Source organism: Ammospiza nelsoni, chromosome Z (genome assembly GCF_027579445.1).
Source record: "Ammospiza nelsoni isolate bAmmNel1 chromosome Z, bAmmNel1.pri, whole genome shotgun sequence".
NCBI classification, from domain to species: Eukaryota; Metazoa; Chordata; class Aves; order Passeriformes; family Passerellidae; genus Ammospiza; species Ammospiza nelsoni.
Window position 1 is genome coordinate 37227035 of NC_080669.1, and position 20559 is coordinate 37247593.

At 34.9% G+C, this 20559-nt stretch overlaps 1 protein-coding gene across 1 annotated transcript in view; it reads right to left on the bottom strand.

The window, feature by feature from the left end:
• Positions 1–19365, bottom strand: part of CNTLN (centlein) — a 199923-nt gene extending 180558 nt beyond the window's left edge. Inside the window, 3 exon segments of the mRNA XM_059493082.1 lie at positions 1233–1317; positions 13354–13442; positions 19348–19365. Coding sequence (XP_059349065.1) covers positions 1233–1317; positions 13354–13442; positions 19348–19365 — 192 coding nt within the window.
• Between the last annotated feature and the right edge of the window lie 1194 nt (positions 19366–20559).

Here is a 20559-nt window from a genome sequence, read left to right on the forward strand (position 1 = left end):
GGCTACTCTCCAGCCTCTCATTCCCAAGTTTTTATGGATATCCAGAGTTTTACCATCCTGTTGACAAACTCTTCTTTCCTGGATGCCAGATTTCCACGGTTTTAATTACATTTACCAGTCTCTCTCCATTTCCACATGGATGATGTAAATTCATTACATCATCAATTTCAGATTTCTGATCAATTAGAGTTTCAGCTCCTGAAATTGATCTGAAACCACAGAGAGCAACCTCATGGAGAATGCACATCCCAGGTTCAGACACTGCCACAGCAGGGAGCCTTCTTAAAAGCACAGTACTGCATACATATTCCTATAAAGGTCTTCACAGGTATTTTGCCTTTCAGGTAAGGGTAGGGCAGAAATCATACACTGCTGGCTTCTAAACATGCTGTGTGTGTATGCACCAAACAGATTACACATCACACCTATGGCCATAGACACCACACTGAAACTTCAGCCACTGCTGTAATACAAATTAAAGTTTATTCAATAATAAACAGTATTTTAATTTTATTTACTGTATTATTTTTTCAGATATTTACATCTTTCATAGATCTACGTATTATATGCAATATAATACATTATATTACATCTAATGTATTAAATATTGGATATAATTCTATAGTATATTAAGTATATAATATTATACTTTATAGATTATATATGGGATACAAATAATCTACTATATATACATTACATAGTCTCTATAACAAAAAATTATATATAAAATACGACACTTTTTGTACTTCATATCATATATAATGTATGTTTTCTATATATTTGTTTAAATATGAATGGATTAAAAAATAAATAAAAGGAGAAACACCACCAGTTCACTGGTGTTCCTTGTCAGGCAGAAGGTGCATCAGGTTTATTATTTTGTACTTGTCAGGATGGCAAATCTTACCAAGATGTGCATGGGCATATTACAAACCAGAACACTCTTCTAGAGATCCAAGTTTAGGTTAGACTATAGGGTAAGATGAGGCAATGAACTGACAAGATTTTTCAGAAAAAGTTTAATCTAAAATGACATGAACTTTTCAGGTAACAGATCAACCGTTTGAACAACACAGAAGAGCTTGAATAATACTTCATCAGAAATTTGCAATCTCTGAATCACAACTTTTTTTCTTAAGAGACAATAGCAAACTATTTTCTCCTTTTGACAAACATAAATGTGTTGTCAATGACAAGTTTTCTTAACTGCTCTATTAAAACATAATACAAACCTGTTCTAAAGACTCTATTTTGCTGTCTTTGGCTTGCAAAACCTCTAAAATGCTTCTGTCCTTGACTTCAGCTTTCTGTTTTTCTCTGGAAACAAACAAAAAAATAGACACTTTATTAGTCATAATTTGCAGTTAATCATTTGAATTTTTCATGTCCTGATAATGAATGTCATTTTAAAGCACAGAAAATTAAATTATCTGAAGCTGACAGGCCCTGCAGAATTAATCAGGGAGCATATGGCAAGTGACAGCAAATTACATCTGTAAACATCTAACACAGCTTTGTTCAAAAAGAAACAGAAATAAGAGGTCTTAATATTTTTAAAGCAGCTGAAATTATCGGTTTCTCACTCTTTCCCAAATGTAGAGAAGTGTATTTGAATACATAGTGAGCAAAATGCCTTTGCCCCTTCTTTGCAATGTAGAATCACCAAGCTACTTCAGTTTGTGAAGTCCTTATCTCAGTTACATGGCATTTTTATGTCTGAAACAACACTTCTGAACATCATGGATAATTATTTTTCTATATTCCACAGGGACAGAATGAGTAACTTATACTAGCAGAAGAAAAAAGACTCAGAAGCTTGAGTAAGGGGGATGAACAGAGCCACAATAAGTGCACATCTATCATCACCTCTGCAACACTTTGGTTTGTTTAACAAAGTACCTCACTTCATTGCTATCTTATTTCTTAACTGAGTTCGAACACTGATGCCCTTGCTGGCCTCCATTTTAGGCAGAAAGAAAACAAATGTCACAACATATTCCTTAGCACAAAAGTTCTTATCACATGTATGACTAAAGGGCTGAGAAATATATATTCCCTAAAAATGTCTGAACATCTCAGGCAATTGCAGCACCACAGCTGACAGAAGCAGAAACTCATGCAGATTATCTCTGTTCTCACAATACAGTTGAAACTTTCATCAGGGCTGGTATCAGCCACCTATGGAAGCTCAAGAATCCCACTTGAGCAACTCTTCCTCTACCAAATAAGGAATATTTCAGAGCTGTAAGGGAATGAAACACTAGTACACATGAGTCTATAAATCTGTCTAAATTGGATGAAAATATCCAGCTGTACACAAAAGGTTTAATCTGCCAAAGCATTCTGTAACAGTGGCCAATAAGGATAGTACATACATGAAGGATTATTTTTCTCCACTATTAAGTATTACTGTGTAGTCTAATGCTATGAGAGATTTTAGAAACTAAACTACACTGACATTAATAGACCATCCAATAACGTGGTGGTTTTTAATAAAGTTCTATGACTGCTAAAATATCTAATCCAATCTTGAGTAAACAAAGAACTAAAGAAAAATGGTATGGAATTTGAAGTGAGGGTTTTGGAAATTCATGTCTCATCTAAATACCTCTCTCCTATTTCAAAAATACAGCAAGGATATGTTGTAGGACTTGAAGAAAACTAAGAAAAAGCTATCTGAAAAGGTATGCATTTAAGCTACATTGCACTTAAGAAAAATAAAAATATATGGGAAGCAGTCTTAGTTGTATTGCATTTTAAAAAAAATCTTCTTCTAACTCAGCGCTGTGAAATCAGATGATGAATATTCCAAATCAGATGATGAAGTATTCCAAAAGACATTTCATATCTGAAATGTATTTAACATTTTAACTGAGAGGTAGAAATTTAACAAAAAAATGAATATCAGATACTGACCTTAAAGCATCTGATTACCTCCAATCAGAACCAACAAGCCATTGCATGATAGGTTGCTAGAAAGTCATAAGCAGTAAAATAAATAGTATGGACAGTTTTTCATAGTTTATTGTTGCAGTTTCAGAGACAGACAAGTGACATGAAACTCCATGTCCATGCAGCAACAGCCAGCATTTATTGAAGGGCAGACCCTTTTATACGGGCTTAAAATTTCTGGCTCATACAGAGCTGACTGGACAAAGGTTTCAGCTCCGCCCAGCTCACTGGGCAATGATGTGGGTGCATCCTTGGGCCAAAGGAACTGGCCTGAGTCCCCTCGTTTGAGCCTGAATTCAGCCAATCACTTTCATACTTGAGGACTTGTTTACTTCAACGAGTAACAAGACAGCTCGTCGATTAAGTGTCTGTCAAGGCCAAATTGTTTGTGCATCTACAGACCACCTATAGCTGTCACAGTTTATATCTGAAAACTTACAGGAATGTAACTCAGTAGACGTGATTACAGAAATTCATGCAAATATGAAATTATTTAATGCATTCCAAAAGTTGTGCTATGATGTCTTTTCAAAAACAATAAACAGGTTTCAAAACATGACAGGTTATGAGGCCATGAAACCGATTTACCCTGCCTGTAATACGTATCTAGCTAACAGAAGTCACACAGTCACACTCTCAGTCATGTTTTAAAACATGGTAAAAGACTTTCTGGTAAGTATATAAAACTTTGTACTAGAAGATAGTAGAAACCTTAAAGAACAGGAGTTAGTAAGCAAAAATGTAAAAATGGCTGAATAGTTTATGGGTATAATACTTAACCCAAAAGTCTGTGAATGTTCCTGAAGGAGACATACTGTTCATGATAGGTACAATGTAAATGAAACAAAAACTGTTCCAATTTAGAAATATTAATGCTTCTTTATATTAAATTACTTTGCAGTGGGATCTTAAATGGCTATCAACAATTACCCTTTCTGAAAGACAACAGTTGCAGTAATCAAACCCCAAATATTTGGGGAGGAAGGTTATCACTCTTCCATAAGCATGCTACACTACAATCTACCTGAGGAAATGACAGACCTATATTAATCTGAACTGTAAGAAATGTAACATTCAAAGTTTCCTCACGTCTTAATTATAGCTAGACACCTTAGATTAGACACACACTAGCTGACTCAAAATCCTAAGAGCTTTAGAAGACAAAAAGGAAAGTGTCTGCACGTGACTATTCCAAGTACTTTGTAGTAAAGTACTTGGAAGAGTCCAGAGCAGACAGAACGAATCACACCATTAGCCACGCACAAGCCCCATGAAGTACTGAATAGCATTGTTTCCACCTCTCAGAAGTATCCTGACCTTAAGTCTACCACTCACGATATGCCATCATCGTCCCATCTTCTCTCTTAAAGTCAGACTTTCAAAAAGTGAGACTCAATCAAGATACAAAAACCATATAATCAGCTAGCCTCCTAACTGAACTATGCAAACATCACTTGAAAATTATTACTAAACTTGTTTTCTAATGCATTAAATGATCTGAAAATCTGGAAAGTTAGATATGTATCCCTAAGGAACTTCAGAGTTGTGAGTGGTTAATTTTTAAACTTATTTTTAAGGAGAAAACAGAGGAAGAAAATAAGGGAACCAAGAGCCAGGTAAAAGAACAAACAGCTGTGAAAAACAGTATGCACAGCTAATTCTGGTTTATTATTGGTAGTTAAGAATCTTTTGAGCCCTCTGACTTTAGGATGTGGTTTCAAAACATGGGTTCAAAGAATAAAGTCTGGGACTGGAGAGGAAAAAAAAGAAACAGATCACTGTTAAAGCAAAAAATACACCTGTAACAGAGCTACATACTAGACAACAGATCACAGCACATTTCTAGTTAAATGCAGCATTTTCCACCTATTTTCCTTCCTATTTTCCTTCCAATGCTTGCTAAAGCACTCCTTTAAACAAAGATTTCAAAGAACAAAGTTTATAAACAGAGATCTATCATCACAATGAGTAGGAAAAGTTTAAATGAATTTTATGTATTTTGCTCTTACGATGTTTTCTTTCAAGCTTTTCGGGATACCACATGCTTCTAATGCCCCCAAAAATCGTTTAACATGTAACCACCCACAGATAAAGAAAAATGCTTTACTTATTAGAAGTTAAGTACAAAATGGAAGTTGTCAGAAGCCTAAAGTATAAGCTGAAACCTCAAATGCAACTTTATTAGCAGTTTCTCCTGATGGCATAGGACATTTTCCTATGCGTCTTACAAGATAGCTCCCCACAGACAATCAAGGTAGTATTTCAGACTGGAACTTATACATCATATTTGGATCTGCTGTCACACTGTAAAATGGGACTTTATAGGAAATGCAGTCATCATCTCTTCTTTTTTAAAAGGGTAACAAATATTCAGAAAAAAACTCTTTGAACAACTTCATTCCTTGAGCTTTTGTATTTAAAATGTATTCTTAAAAGTCCATTGGAATATGGGGGGGGAAAACTCAGGCACTGTCAAGAAGCTGATGATGATCAATGACTGAGACAAACTCCTGTTTAGCTAATTAGAATCACTGATGAGCAATAATGATGTGAGCTAAGAATATTTGCAGACTTCTTTAGGATGAAAAATGGAGTGAAGAGAGGCTGTCAATTTGTACAAGTTCTAAGCTCCAATCAGTTTTCCCATGAGTACTACCTATTTTAAATGTTTAACACAGATGCATTTAGCTACAAAGATTATCAAGATTCAGCTTCCCACAAAAATGAAGAAACAGATAAAATATTCTTAAGTTTGACACATTTCTCTATTACAATTTTCTTCCTGCATTATGCTCTACTCAATTATACAACAAGACAATGCTCTTGATGTTTGCCGCCATTCTAATGGCTTGCCAGCAATGAAACATTAGACTTTGAGGAAACAGTTATCCATGAATGAGATATGAAAACAGCAAAAGCCTTAATATTTAAAAGAACAGAAGTCTGTTTAAGTTTCTAAACAATATCCTTCCTAAAATCTTCAGCAAAAGCAGTATGAGAAAAGAGCTATCCTGTACTGTACCACAAGTCTTAATGAAACAAGCACTTAACTGTTTGTGAAGAAAAAGTAACTTGGAGTCATATACAATTATGTCACATTTACACCAATTAAATAAAAATAAATTTAATTAATAAACTGAATTTGCTGTTTACATGTTTCATGGAATGCATCCTATCAGTTTTACAAATCACTGAATTTTAAAAAAACCAACAAAACAAATTAAAAAAAACAACCAAAAACCCCCACAAACAATAAATCCAACAACAACAACAAAAACCACAAAACCAACCAAACACCAAAACTAAACAAAAACCCCCAAACATCACAAAACCAAAATCACATCTACAAATTTGGTCTTTTAACAGAAAGTGAAGGTTACACTGCAAACTTTGGGCAGTGTGGTAAACAGTAAAGGTTGCATTTTAACAGTGTATCTCTAAATATAATAAACTGCTTCCAGAAACAATGTGACTTTTGAAACACATTTCATTGATTCTAAAGGGCTGCAGAACTAGAAAGGCTATAAAATATCAGTTGGTGTGATGCAGCTTTAATTTGATTACCTTATCTCCCTGTCCTCCAACTTCCAAGTATTTTACAAACTTCCATAATTCACACATTCTCTGTTTGTATTAAATAGATAATTAATCACCCACGTGCAAAGTGAAGTTGTAGAGCACAGACTGTCAACGTTATGGTAAATATGGCACCAATATTGTAATTACTGTGTACAGTCATCCCTGCGATTGCATAGTCATTGGTTAGTAGAAACAGAGCCTATGCCTTGATCTTCCAAGTAGAAACCTCACTGTACTTCCATGTACTAAGAACTGATTTAAAAAAAAAGCTAAATCATTTTCACTTAATCATGTGTTAAATTTCATCTAAGAGTCTAGAAAATCCTTATACTTCATGAACTACAATTGATAGACATAATTACTTTTTTCTTTTAATACTTATAGTAGTACTTACAAAAGATTCGACAGCATGGAGCAATGAAGAATTTAAATTAATACCACATTTTGCACTTTTCTAAGTGCTCTTTTAACAGTAGTTACTTTCTATAAAAAATATATATACCTATTTTCGTTTCTTTACAAAGATAATGTAAGATCTAATTATAAATGTTAAATGAAATTGTTTCCTTAGTAAATTATCTATAGAGCCAGTTCTATATTACATGATATGTATCAAAATGAAAAGGCATCATTACAGAAACACAAATTTTCTTGCATCTCTAACTTGATTGATTTAATTTATTAGATGACACATTAAGGACTAAGACTCTTATTTTAAGAATATGATGATGTCTTATTTTAAGCAACATACATAAGATACTAAATGTATTTACACTAAAATAGTACAAAAAAAGGTGACATTTTTGCCCAATTATTTTTGCCCAATAATTTTGCAAACATTTTTCATCTAAAATACACAAGTCTTTTACAGTGTTCAAAATATCAGCACTTCAGAACAGACTGCTTTAACATCTGCACATCACCAGGGTTTCCCCCAAGGATTTTTAAATGATGCCTGCCTGTGCTGAATAAAGTGCTAACTTGCACCTTGCATTTCAAACTGTGTCCTGAGCAGCCATCCAGTTGGTACAACACCAGCTGAATTCCCAGAGGCCACTGTTCAATCAGGCTTGACTGCAATTATCATGTCAATATTTTGTGCTCCGATATGCAGATATGCACACATGCAAACTGCATAATACCTTCTTCTCCATGGAATGTTGACTTATGTTCAACGTTCTGAGAATTTTTAATGAAACAGGATATTAAATTTTCATTAACTGTAGAAAATCACAATTATTTGACCTTAGCCAGAAAGGTTGTACTCTTATGCTCTATTATTCTGTCCACTATATTGTGTGATAGTAACTGGACAGTCCATTGTATTTTAAAATCAGAGTGACAAAATGGTAATGGCTTACATCTTGTTTACATCAGTGTCCTCCTGCCATTGTGTTTCCTGTTAATTTGTAAAAGGGTGTATTAAGAAAGCTTCTACACAATGTTTATCATCCCTTCAAAAAGGTGTGAGGCACACATTTTTAATTTTTTCAATTAACTTAGGCATCTAAAGTGTTCATTCATACAGCACATTCACTTATTCTTTTTACATAAAAAGTACTTGCCATTTTCAGTAAATCTGCATATCAGCAGTCAGTGAAGAATCTATGTCAACCTGTTTATGTTTTTTCCACAATTTGCTATTCACAGGATGCTGCAAACCACAGCAGCATCCTGTGAACAGCAAAGCTCCTGCAATTTCCTTTCCAAAAATTCTTTGGTTATTTTTGATCTCTTGCTTTTCCGCCATATTTCTGTCCATCTGTTCACCTTTATACAGATGTAACTCCTCAGGAAGAACAACAACAAAACTCTCAATCACTGGCACTAACATTCAGGTTGCCATGTTTATTAAGAGTGGCCTGAAATGATAAATCCATTCTTTGCCTTTGTTAAGACCTGCAATACACAACACTTGAAATCTAGATATGGAAAAACATCTGCATAAGGCAGGCTTTCCCAAGGTAAGTATACCATCTCACAAAACACAATCCCCAGGTACATCTACCACGTCTTCTATCATTGCCACAGTTTGATCGTTAATGGATCCTTCTACATTCCCCTTCCAGAAAAAAGGGAAAGAGTCAGCTAGAAGCCCTAGAGGAAAATTAGTCTGTTGACTTGTCATGCTTGCATGTACTACAGAAGGAAGAGTCTTAAAGCAGTTTTGAAGTTCGCAAAAATATTTCAAAACCTTTCACACTCTCATCTGAACCCAGCTCCATTTCAGTTTACACATACATTTACCTAATAAGAGCTATTTTCTAGCAACTTTTTTTTAAATCACAAAAAAATCTTTCAAAAGGCAGCAAACTAGAAATAGCATACTCTTTACATAATACTGAGATCAATAGTATTTAAAGTAGCTGGAAAGTATACTAACATGAGTAGTAGTTTTACAATGGCTTGTTTAAAATACCTGGAGGCTTTTACATATCCCAAAGGCATTTCTCATTTGCACAGTAAAGATAATTTTTTGTTTATATCTGAATATTAAATTGGGAACATAGTTACAGTTATCCAGCAAGAACTGCAAAGACTGCTGAAAAGTACAATATCATTGGTATATTACAGGAATCAGCAGCACCGCCATAAAAAAGTACAAGCTATACTTTTACAATTTTAGGGCAGGAGAACTTCTATTTTGGGGCCATGAAAGCATTGGAAAATAACAAACAAATAACAGCAAGGTACTAGTAATTTCGCCCGATGCCCCCCAAATTAAATCTTTTATATTTTCCTGGTTCGTTTGGAAAAAGATACTCTAAGGAATTTTCTAATGTTATAAATACAAATGACCCTACTGTAAAGCTACTATTGCCCACTCAATTCCTCCTAATATTTATCTTCTTTTCTTCATCACACACCTGCGGAGTAAGTTGTAAGGTTCTAAGAGAACATTCTGTCCTGCATCTTTTTATTCTCGCAACTGTAATCTGGTGAAAAAAGCCCAGCTGTCTCTTCCATCAATTTAATGACTGAAATATACTAGACAATATTGTCTGATTCTTTATATAAATATATATGATCTAGGAGGGTACACATGCCTGTGTTTTCTTAGGTTCTGTCTGCTTCTGTTACCTATCTGGCTTATATGACCTCAGGCAGTCTCAAAGATTTGGCAGGGAATGGAAGTTTCTGGGTCATGGAATTTTTGGTGGAAAGAGCACATTGAAAAATGAAGTTATGCAAACACTAGTGGTATCCATGTCACAAGAAGAAATAAAAAAGGTTTAAATCCATCCCATTCTTTTGTTTCTATCTCAGAATCTCACATTAAGCCTGAGTAAGATAGAAAAAGTTCTGAACTTTAATATGACTGGGTCTCTGTTGTTCCTAATACAGATGAGACAGAAAAACAATCTGTAAGATTTAAATCTTTTTTATCAGATTTTAGTGTAAATTTTCAATTTCCAGCTCATCTGAAACTCTGTATAATATATAAAAATGGGTTGCAAGCAGCACAGATCCTCCCAAGTGGCACACTTCACAAATCATCTTGCTTGTAACAGTTATTTGATCATTCCATCTTTTAAACTCTTTAAACCCATGTATTTTTCCCAGATTAACAAAGCCAGAAAATCTATTGTCCTGTAATTTTCTGGACAGCAGCAGTGGTAGATAGCAGATTCCCTTTAAAGGCAATCAATGTACTGGAACTAAGATAAACTGATACTAGCATTAAAAAACGATATTATTTACTCCTATAAGGTAGAGAAAAAGACAAAAACTTATCTGAAAGGATGAGTGTGTGAAGAAGTGCAGTCATGAAACTGAAGCTACTAAGGAAATCACTATGGAGAGTAATAACTGGAAAAGTTAGAATAGAATTTATGAGGCTGTAATTTGGTTGTGCAGAAGTTTCACAGGTAAAGTTGGGCTAGAAACTATTTCCAAAGAGGCAATTAGACCATTCTCAGGCAAAAGAGATGAAGCTACATCAATTAAAGAGAAAAATACACACTATTATTCCACCTGTCAAACCAAAGCAACCCAATAGTTCAAAAGTTGCGATTAATAAAACTCCTATATATTGAATGGGTTTCATCCACACCTATTCCAGGGTTCTAAGGAGTAATGATAACACCTAAAAAGATGCTGTGGAAGCAATTTCTTCTTTTTTAATTCCATAATTCAGAGAGGCATGGAGAAGCTGTGATATACATGTATAGCCTTGAGTTCAAAAAGGTTCTAAAGCATTAGTGTAATTCTAAAGAGTAGAGGACATAAAAAAACTAGACAAGCACGTTATCAAAAGTATGTTGGCAGGGTTTCACATAGCAATCATCAGCTTCTAAACAGTGCAAAACACATACAAAAAAATTTGAGCTTATTATTCTGCTTTTGTCCATCAAGGTGGTATATAAGAGCACCATATTCATTGTAACAATAAGGATAATACACAAAATTACCAAATTCTGTTCTAAATAAAGAATAAAATAATTTAAAGCAATGGACATCTATCATGCATAAAAATATTCCTAGACATGAAAAATAATAAAGAAGAGAGACTTGTGTAGGCACACAGTTCAAGAACTCTAAATAATTCATTTGTTGACCATTATTTAAATGTATGCTTTCTAACAGCTCTATGCTTCAATTCATCCTAACATCCTGATTGTTTTTTATATACAACACAAATAAAGAATGTTAATAAGCCTGAATACCTGCTTCTGCCTTCTTAAGCTTCAGGTAAAAGAATTACAATTTTTTGCATTGTTCAGCTATCTATAAAATGTGGCTAGGACAATCAAGTTTTTTAAATTTTTCAGTATAATTGTGCTTATATACATGCAATGCATGTTTACATATATTAAATGCTGTATTTATAGGTTTTAGGCAGTTCTCTCATTTTTTTATGTTTTATGAAGGAAGATGAATTCTATCACCATGTCCTCATGAAAACATAACCAAATTTTATTAGGAAACAAATCATTATGGTTTTCTATTTCAACATAAATGAAGAATGCTACAAATTTGTGCATCAGTCTTCATCTCATGTTAAAATTATTTCTCAAATCAAACCAGAAAACAATAGTAAGGATAGCATACTGTCTAAACAGCCAAGTTATTACTCTGTGCAGTTAGGTGTCCCAGTACATAGCCAGCAGTTACTTGATATCATCAGTGGCGATCGTATGTGAACCCCCAATAACAGTTCTCTTTAAAATAACCTGCATGTCCTTACACCATCACTGTCTTCCTCTGGATATGAATCCTTTAGAATATTACCTCTAGTTACATGATCACAACTGTATTTTTGGACAAAAATTTCATTCCAAAATTTAATTTTGGACAAAAATTTCATTTATGCAAGGTAGAACAGGGGACAAAACTATAAAAAACTATTGAGAGAGAAGGGATCTCATCAATACATATAAATATCTCAAAGGTGGGTATCAAGAGGATGGGGCCAGACTCTTTTCAGTGGTGCCTCAACATGAGCAGAACTTCTTTATGCTGAGGGTGTCAGAGCACTGGAACAGACTGCCTAAGCAGTTTGTAGGGTCTCCTTCTCTAGAGACACTCAAAACCCACCTGGACACATACCTGTATAATCTGCTCTAGGTGACTCTGCCTCAGCAGAGAGGCTGCACTAGATGATCTCCCAAGGTCCCTTCTAACCTTAACAATACCATGATTCAGTGAAATGCACTCCTAGCTAAAGAAGTTAATACTGTATTTTCACAAGCGAAAGAACATGGCAAAAGAAGTCCAGGAAGGAAAGATGTGAACAACAAAACATGCCTTCTAAGATCAAAGCGCTCAATGGAAACCCAAAGGAGCCAGGAACCCTCATGAATCTACAACAAGCTTCCCAAGTAAAATTGGGATGCCATTAAAAAAAGTTAAAATCCATTATTTTTCTCTTTCTTAAAAAATCCCCTTATCCCCTTTTTCATTTTAAAAGAGGGAAATCGTCACACCCTAAGAAAATTGAGTGTTTCAATTCTGACAGCCAACTCATTCACATTCTCCTTATCTTTCACCCACATAATCTGAATTCATAAATATTAGTATTCCAAAACAAAGTTTTGTTCACATACCGTGATAATTAACTAACATTTACAGGAATCAGGTGATAGTAAGCATGATGAAGAAATCATCACCATCACTTATCCTCAGAGGAATAAGCTGCAGAAGTAAGATCCTGCTTGCCTGTATTAATGAAGATAGAAGCTTTTACAGTCAGGGACAAGTTCCTCCCCCAGAGGGTGGCTGGGCACTGGAACAGGTTCCCCAGGCAAGTGGTCACAGCACGAGCCTGAGAGAGTCCAAGAGGCATTCTGAAAGTGCTCTCAGGCACATGATGCGATTCTTGGTGTGTCCTGTACAGAGCAAGGAGTAGGACTCAAAGATTCCGACCTCTTCCAATGCAGCATGTTCTATGATCGTATGACAGTTATCTCTTCTATTACCAAGTCTTAGCTTTTCACTTCCTCAAGAATTCAGATAAACATAATTTATATATAATTGTTACCCAACAGCTTATGACACTGCAAAATTACCAGTCATTTTCATCCTCTTGCTCTTTCAACAGGAAAAAAAATATGGCAAGACATTTATAATTTTAATATGGTATTGAACTGCAGCACAGCAGTTTCAGTGAGAACAGATTTTAAAGTATGCTTCAACTTGCACCAAAAAAAACCAAAAACTCTGCAATGTATTCTAGGCACTCTTGATGAAATTCAGCCATTAAACTTTTTCAATAAATTCTTAGAACTCTACATAGTTCTCAATTAGAAAGATAAAGAACATATCAGCAGGGGAGGTTGGTTGCTTTTTGGTTTTAGTAGCATGTTAAATCTTCAAGCTCACCTTTCCACAACCAAGCTGACAGCTTGAGTAAGATCTGGCTTTGACACCTCGAGATGTTTCCAAAGAAACAATACAAATTCTTTATCAGCCTTAGAAATAGGAAAAAAAAAAAAAGAAAAAACACATTACATGTATAATGCCTTTTACAGACAAAAAAGGTTATACTGAGCATATTCAAAAGACAATTGCCAAGAAAGCCCTAATCTAGTGAGAATTCCCTGCAAGTTACTCACTGTTCCATGAAAAAACAGCCGATGGCTCTCTTGAATAAAGAAAGTTTTAACCATAGAGAATACTGAAGTAAAATAAACACCTACAATCAACATTAAAATAGTATGCAAGGTAACATATGGCAGCAGAAATGACATTATTGAAACAAGGCTGCCTTTTGCTATTATCTGTTACTGACACAATTTCTATTAAATACTAAGCCTAGAATACCTGCTTCAACATTAAGATTTACCACATGCAGCTCTTTATTTTAAAAAATGCAGTAAAACAGTCTTCTAACACACAGGCATCTAACCTGCAGTATACAGAAGCTTCTGAAAGAAAACTCAAGTGAGCAAGGAAACACTGTTGTTTACAAACAGACTTCAGAAGTTTGTGAAAACTAGTCGTCAGCTAAAAGCCTTCCCAAATATGTATTTTCTACTACACATTAGCTGTTATTTTTCACTGGTGTCTTGTTATTCCAATGATTTTATTATTGGAAGCACCAATATCAGTTATTTTACAAGCCAAACCCATTTGTTGATGATATAAAAATATTAGGGGAGAACAATAAAGCCCAGCAAAAGATGAAGACCAGTAAGACAATATGTGTATATAAACCACAGTCCAGACTAGGAGGAGACCTACTGAAACAGTTTAACACAAAATTAGGAACTGATAAGCTAAACCCACAGCATAATGGCAGCTAGGCCTGTTCAAAAGGGAAAAATAATTAGAGTGCAGCTATGTCTACTAGTGTTTTGGAAACAGAGAATCATTTAGACTGGAAAAGACATTTATGGTCAAGGCATCCAACCAGTAACCTAACATTGCTACAACCACCACAAATCCCTACATGCCACATCTACAGCTTTTAAATACTGCCAGGGATGGCAACACCACCACCTCCCTGAATAGCCCATTTCAGTGCCTGACAAGAAATTCTTTCTAATGTCAAATCTAAATGTTAAAAACCAAATTGACAAAAAGATCTTGTAATTCAAGACCATTATCAGCTTATGCAAAATGCACTACACCAGAAAGAGTTCATCTTTCTTAAAAGCAGAAAAATTTCAACTTTCACAGGTTGTGCACAGCCTTTAAAACCGTGTTTTAACTGTGTTTCTTGCATTTTCAAAATCAAACAATTACTAAAAAAATTTGTGCAAAAAGAGAAAGAGGAACAAGATGTTTCTAAAACGCTTGAAAAAACCACAATCCTTCTCTAATCAAATTAGGTTACTAATGTAAGCATTCTTTTCAAAACTGAAAGTGACCATTCTGCATACAAACAGTTAACTAACTGCATTATGGAGCACTACATTCATTTTTATAGAAAGGTAACACAAAAGCTGAACTGTACACCAGATAATTAGTAACTCGAATGACTTTGCATCAGTATCCAAGTCTTTGTTCAGTACAAGTGCTAAAAATAGGTTAACTTTCAGCTCAGAATCAAGTTAAAAGATAAACACTAAGAACCATATTAACTGGGTTACTAAGTAAAAAAATAAAGCACTGCCCCTAATTTCATGCTGTCACCTTACACATTTAGTAAACTGAACTTCTATGTATCACTGGGAAAGACTACAAAAAGAGTGCATTTGTTTCATGTCCTCAGAATAAAAGACATTATCTCCCAAAAATGCCTTGCCAGGCCACCTGAAGAGTTACAATGTGTGTAGACTGTGAACCAGGCATGACCTACTGCTTCTTCTCAGGCAGAAACAGAATTAAAAATAAAAATGTTTTTCAGATTTGGAAAACTGCAACAGGCTTCTAAAAAGCATTAGGATCCACACAGAAGCTGGATTCAGAGTAATTTTAACATCCAAAAAAATTTTGCACTTATATTGATAAGTCAGGGGGAAAGCAAACAGAAAAAACAAACACACAAAAAACAAGCCACAAAGCCAGACTAAATCTCTCTAAACAATTGTAAATCAAATATGATTTTGTTTTACTTATTTCAAAGGACATTAAATCAGTGATCCTTCCAGCCTAAACGACACTACTTTCACAGAATCAATTAGGCTGGAAGCAACCTCTGAGATCAAGTCCAGCCTATGACCAAACACTGCGTCAGGTGGTCCATGGCACTGAGTGCCACATTCAGTCTTTCCTTAAACACCCCCAGGGACAGTGACTTCACCATCTCCTTGAGCAGCCCATTCCAATGCCCAGTTACTCTTTCTGTGAAGAAATTCTTCCTAATGTCCAACCTACATCTCTCCTGGCACAGCTTAAGCCTGTGTCATCTTGTCTTGCCACTGGCTGCCCGTGAGAAGAAACCGACCCCCACCTGGCTACAGCCTCCTTTCAGGCAGTCATAGAGAGTGATGAGAAAAGGACCCCTCAGTCTCCTTTTCTCCGAGCTAAACAACCTCAGCCACTCTTCACAGGACTTGCATTCTAGACCCTTCACCAGCCTTGCTGCCTTTCATCATAAGAAAATCTTTGAATCATAATAACAGGAATAAACCAATGTATCTACTCCAATTTTAGAATAATTTTAATTCAAACTTCTCAACTGATCAGAAATATGGAGAGCAAAAATTACATGATACTAGTGTTTGAGCATTTTTATATACTTCATACAGAATCCACTGTGTACTTCATACTAAACTACCATAAATCAGTCTAAAGGCCACAAAATCATTACAGCAGAGAAGACCCAATAGAACAAAATGCTAATACTATTCTACCTGAAAACACTCAGAAATCTGAGTGTTTTCAGGTAGAACAGCAAACAATCAAAAGTTTCTTATGCTGATTGATTACTTCATGAGCTATGTTTAGTTAATTTTGTTTACCTATTTAAAGTCTTGGATCTGCTAATGAGCATGCTTCCTTAACTTTCCCCTTTACTGCCCTGAACACAAACCACAGAGGTAGCTGTTGGGTTTTCTGTTTATTTTTGTATATATTAGAAGAGCTGAGACCCTTGGGCTTCCATATGAATCTAAGAAGCACTATCAAACACCATGAGACTCCCTACAAGCAGGGGTGTCTGCTTTTTGTCCTACCACACAGATATATATTTCTGGTCCCAGCTGGGAAACAGTTTGAGGCAATCCAAGAACACGGAAAAGCACACAACTTTCAGATTAATACTTCTGAGCACAGCTTTCCACAATTACAGAATAAAAGCAAAAAAAAAAAATGGAAAACCACAGCAACAAGTATTGAATTGTTCCTAATGAACAAATATGTACTATATATATGTACAATGAGAGGGAAGTCTTCACATTCCTCCCATAGTTTTTGCTCAGTATACAGCATATACTGAGCCTCTGACAACTGAATTTCCACATAAACTTTCCAGTTATCTCCCTTTGGTAATATAAATACAAAATAGGAAATTTCAACAAATATTTCTAATGAGAACACAAACACTCAGGTATAAACTATCTCTTTTAACTAAACAAGCAGTTTGATTTAACCTGTAACTATGCCACAAACAGGCTCCTTCAAGTTGTCCAAAGAAGAGTAAAATCAGCCACAAATTTGTACTCACGTCAGTGAAACTGCCACTCCTTACATAACTCTTCCCTCTGTGCTAAAAGAACATCTAAAAGTAGATGAAACAACATGTAAAAAACTCATTATAATTGTAAAATAAATCTTCTTTGCAATAAGGAATATTGAATGACCACCAAACAAACTTCAAAGAAACAGCTACACAGAACAGGCTAAAAGGTGTCCATTAAATGATAAACAAATTACAACAAATGCAACCACAAAACACAAACCAAAGCCCTCACAAATCCTATGGAAGTAAGTGAAAAGTCATTGGAATTTCCAAAACTGCAAAACAATAATATTTCAATACGTGTTGTTTATTTTCGTTGATGACAAACTGATAAAGTTACTACTGCAATTTATGAATGAGCACACACAGAACTATAAAGAAATGCTGCAATTATATCAACAGATATGTGAAATTAAATCATCATATGCCTTTCACTGTGCACCCAATATGTACTTTAACTTCCCTAAATGCATGTAAAACTAAGCAATGTCCTGCCTAAGTGTACTTCTGCCAAAAAAATAAGGATGTAAATGCATCTTCAAATGGTACCAGTAAAGAAAAAAAACCAATCAAACAAAAAAACCCACAACTTCATCCAAAGTTAAAAATATGAGAACGTTATTTCACAAAAGGAAAGTTTACACAGAAATGTACAAAATTTATCATTAAGACAACAAAGTATTACAAAGAAATTAGTCAAAGAATGTTGGGTTACCATATGTGGATTTCTTCTCTTTTAACATGCCAAACATTTTAATGGCTATTTCATTTAAATCTCAGTAATATGATTAATTAAGCATTTTGCATAATGGATTAAGTATGAGTTAGAAATTGTTAAGGTTTAAGATGAAAAGAAGTTTAAACAGCCTTTTTAAGCTCTTGGCAGAATTCATGGACTTGGTAAAGCTTTTCCCTGCATGGCCCTGGGAGCCAAACAATTTCTATGGAAAAAGGATTGCTTACTTACACTGTTTGAAGCTGGCACAGAAAAACACTGCAGCTGTCAAGGCCTGGGATGTATCAATCTTCAGTTTACCCAAAGAACATTCAGCCTACTCAAGTGCACGTTAACAACTCAAGAGGTCAGCGAGAGTGTACCTTGGATAGCTGAGATTTTATATAAAGGCAGAATACAGATGCCATTTGAAAGCTAGCAAAAATTACTCATTACTTAGAACATATCTAATGTCAGATAAAGATGCTCACCCTGCCATCAAGTTTGCATGCAAGAACAAAAATACTCTGAAAAAAGCACACTGTGTATTCCCTGAAAAGTGACACTTTTGCCCTCAGCCTACAGTTAAAGTGATTGTAGTTCATCATACTGAAAGACAAAAAGAATGCAGGCTACCTTAGGCTTTAAATGTGTTCTTTGCCAAGTAAACTGGTTTTTTTCTTACTGATTTTTAACAGGAGCAAGCTCAGAAACACTGACAAAAGATAAGCCACTAACAGACATTACAAGGTATAACTAGCTACAGCACGAGTATTTGCTTTCAAGTGAAGCTGCAAATTTATAAAGCATCAGCAGAAATCAAAACTTTGACTTACAAGCAGGGAAAAACAAATATCCTTATTCAAAACATTTTATCTTCCTTTTGGAAGTGAATTCCAAGCATAACTATTTCACTGGCTATTTGGTATCATAAATACCTAAAACTGTATCAATATTGCAGTTATTTGTCTAATGGAAACTTGGAACCATAGAATCTTTTGAATATTTTTATACAGCTTTATCAAGGAGAATTAGATGGCATCTTTTTTTTTAAAGTAATTATACTGAATTTACTAAAGCAAAACTTTCAAATTAGCAGTGAAACAAGTATCAAAAGCATAAGCAGTATCTTTTTTCTTTTTTTTTTTAATCTCACAGAAACTATAAACTTATAACAGTTGGGGCTTTACATTTACAAGTAAGCTTAGTTTTTTGTTTAGATGTATGTCATGCACTGTGTTGATAACAAGGATAAACAGAAAAACTTCCCCCCTTTACATAAATTCATACATCAAGCATCTCAGTTACCTGCAACTTGAAATCAGTACTCTTTTTGATGTTTCACTGTATTTATTTCTAAACATGTTAATTACTGTTTAGGGGTTCCTATCATAACTTAAATCTTTACAGCATTACAAATTATTATTCACTTATTATTATTAATCTTCTAAAATCTGACAGACTATACCCTCAGAGCAGAAAAAAACATAAACCCCAACCTCTTTACACTCAGTCCAAACAGCCTCTTCCGTACCCCCACCTCTCCAATCATCACTACAAAAACACAAGACACAAACCCTCATTTTAGTTGTTTAATCAGTCCATATTCCCAAGCGGGAAAATAAAGCAGCTGGGAGGACAGAGGGAGCTACTGGTTTACTGTAAATTTTTAATAATAACTCTATAACAATTGCAGACCAATAATCTTCTGTGTTATGAATTGAGTATTTCAAAACACATGATTGTCAGGCTGGAAAAATTTGTATGGAAATCAAAATACTACATGGTATGGGGTGTGAGGGGGGAAAGCATGAAATAACCTGGCTGGCTGGTATAGCCACTGAAAAACCTGCAAGAAAATTTTGTTTATGGATTGTTCTGGGCTCCCTGAACATCTAGGATAGACTAGTACATTTCCAACTGAACAACTCAAGTCTTTTAACTATCAAGCTGATACATACACTTCACATGCAAGTGACAAGACTTGTTTCTCTCTTGATGTCTCGCAAGATTTTTAAACTTACACTGCTGCATACTGTCACATCAGACTCTCTTGGCACAGGGTGCCAGTGTTTTTTTGTGCTTTCCAGTTTTCCATATTACATTCCTAAATAAGAGGTATTCTCTTTACAACCATGAACTGCTGAGTAGTCACAACAAAAATACTCTTGTTCTTTAGAAAATCCATCTGTGAGGTGCTGCGCTTTTCAACAACCTAAAAGTCATCAGAAGACTGATCAGTAACTCAGAAGAAAACTTAGAACCTTAGACACACCAGGCTCTTAAAATAATAGTGCATTATTTTCAAGTTCACAGAAGTCACTCACACACAGTATGCACTGTTAACATCTAATTATTAGGTAGAAATTTGTAAGAGGGCTGTAGGTGACTTGACCAGACTGACTGCTTTTTAACAGACATCGTCAGTAAACAAGAGTACTTTCCCCCATCCCCTCAATTCCTTAATGTTGCAGTATGACACAATCAATGTGTAAATGCATTATATTAAAAAAAGTTTGATGTATATTTCACACATACTTTTCTAGTCAAAGAAATTACTGTTATATAGTCTCTGTTGGCAGTTCTTGCAACAAACATACGTTTGATTAAAAAAGGGACAAGCACTAGTATACTGCTTTTCTTAACACTCGTGGATAAATACACACCCACACACAGCCTCAAACACTCTCCCTTAGAAACTGAATCCTTACTCATTACTTTGCTGAACGCAAACAAGCACAATAAA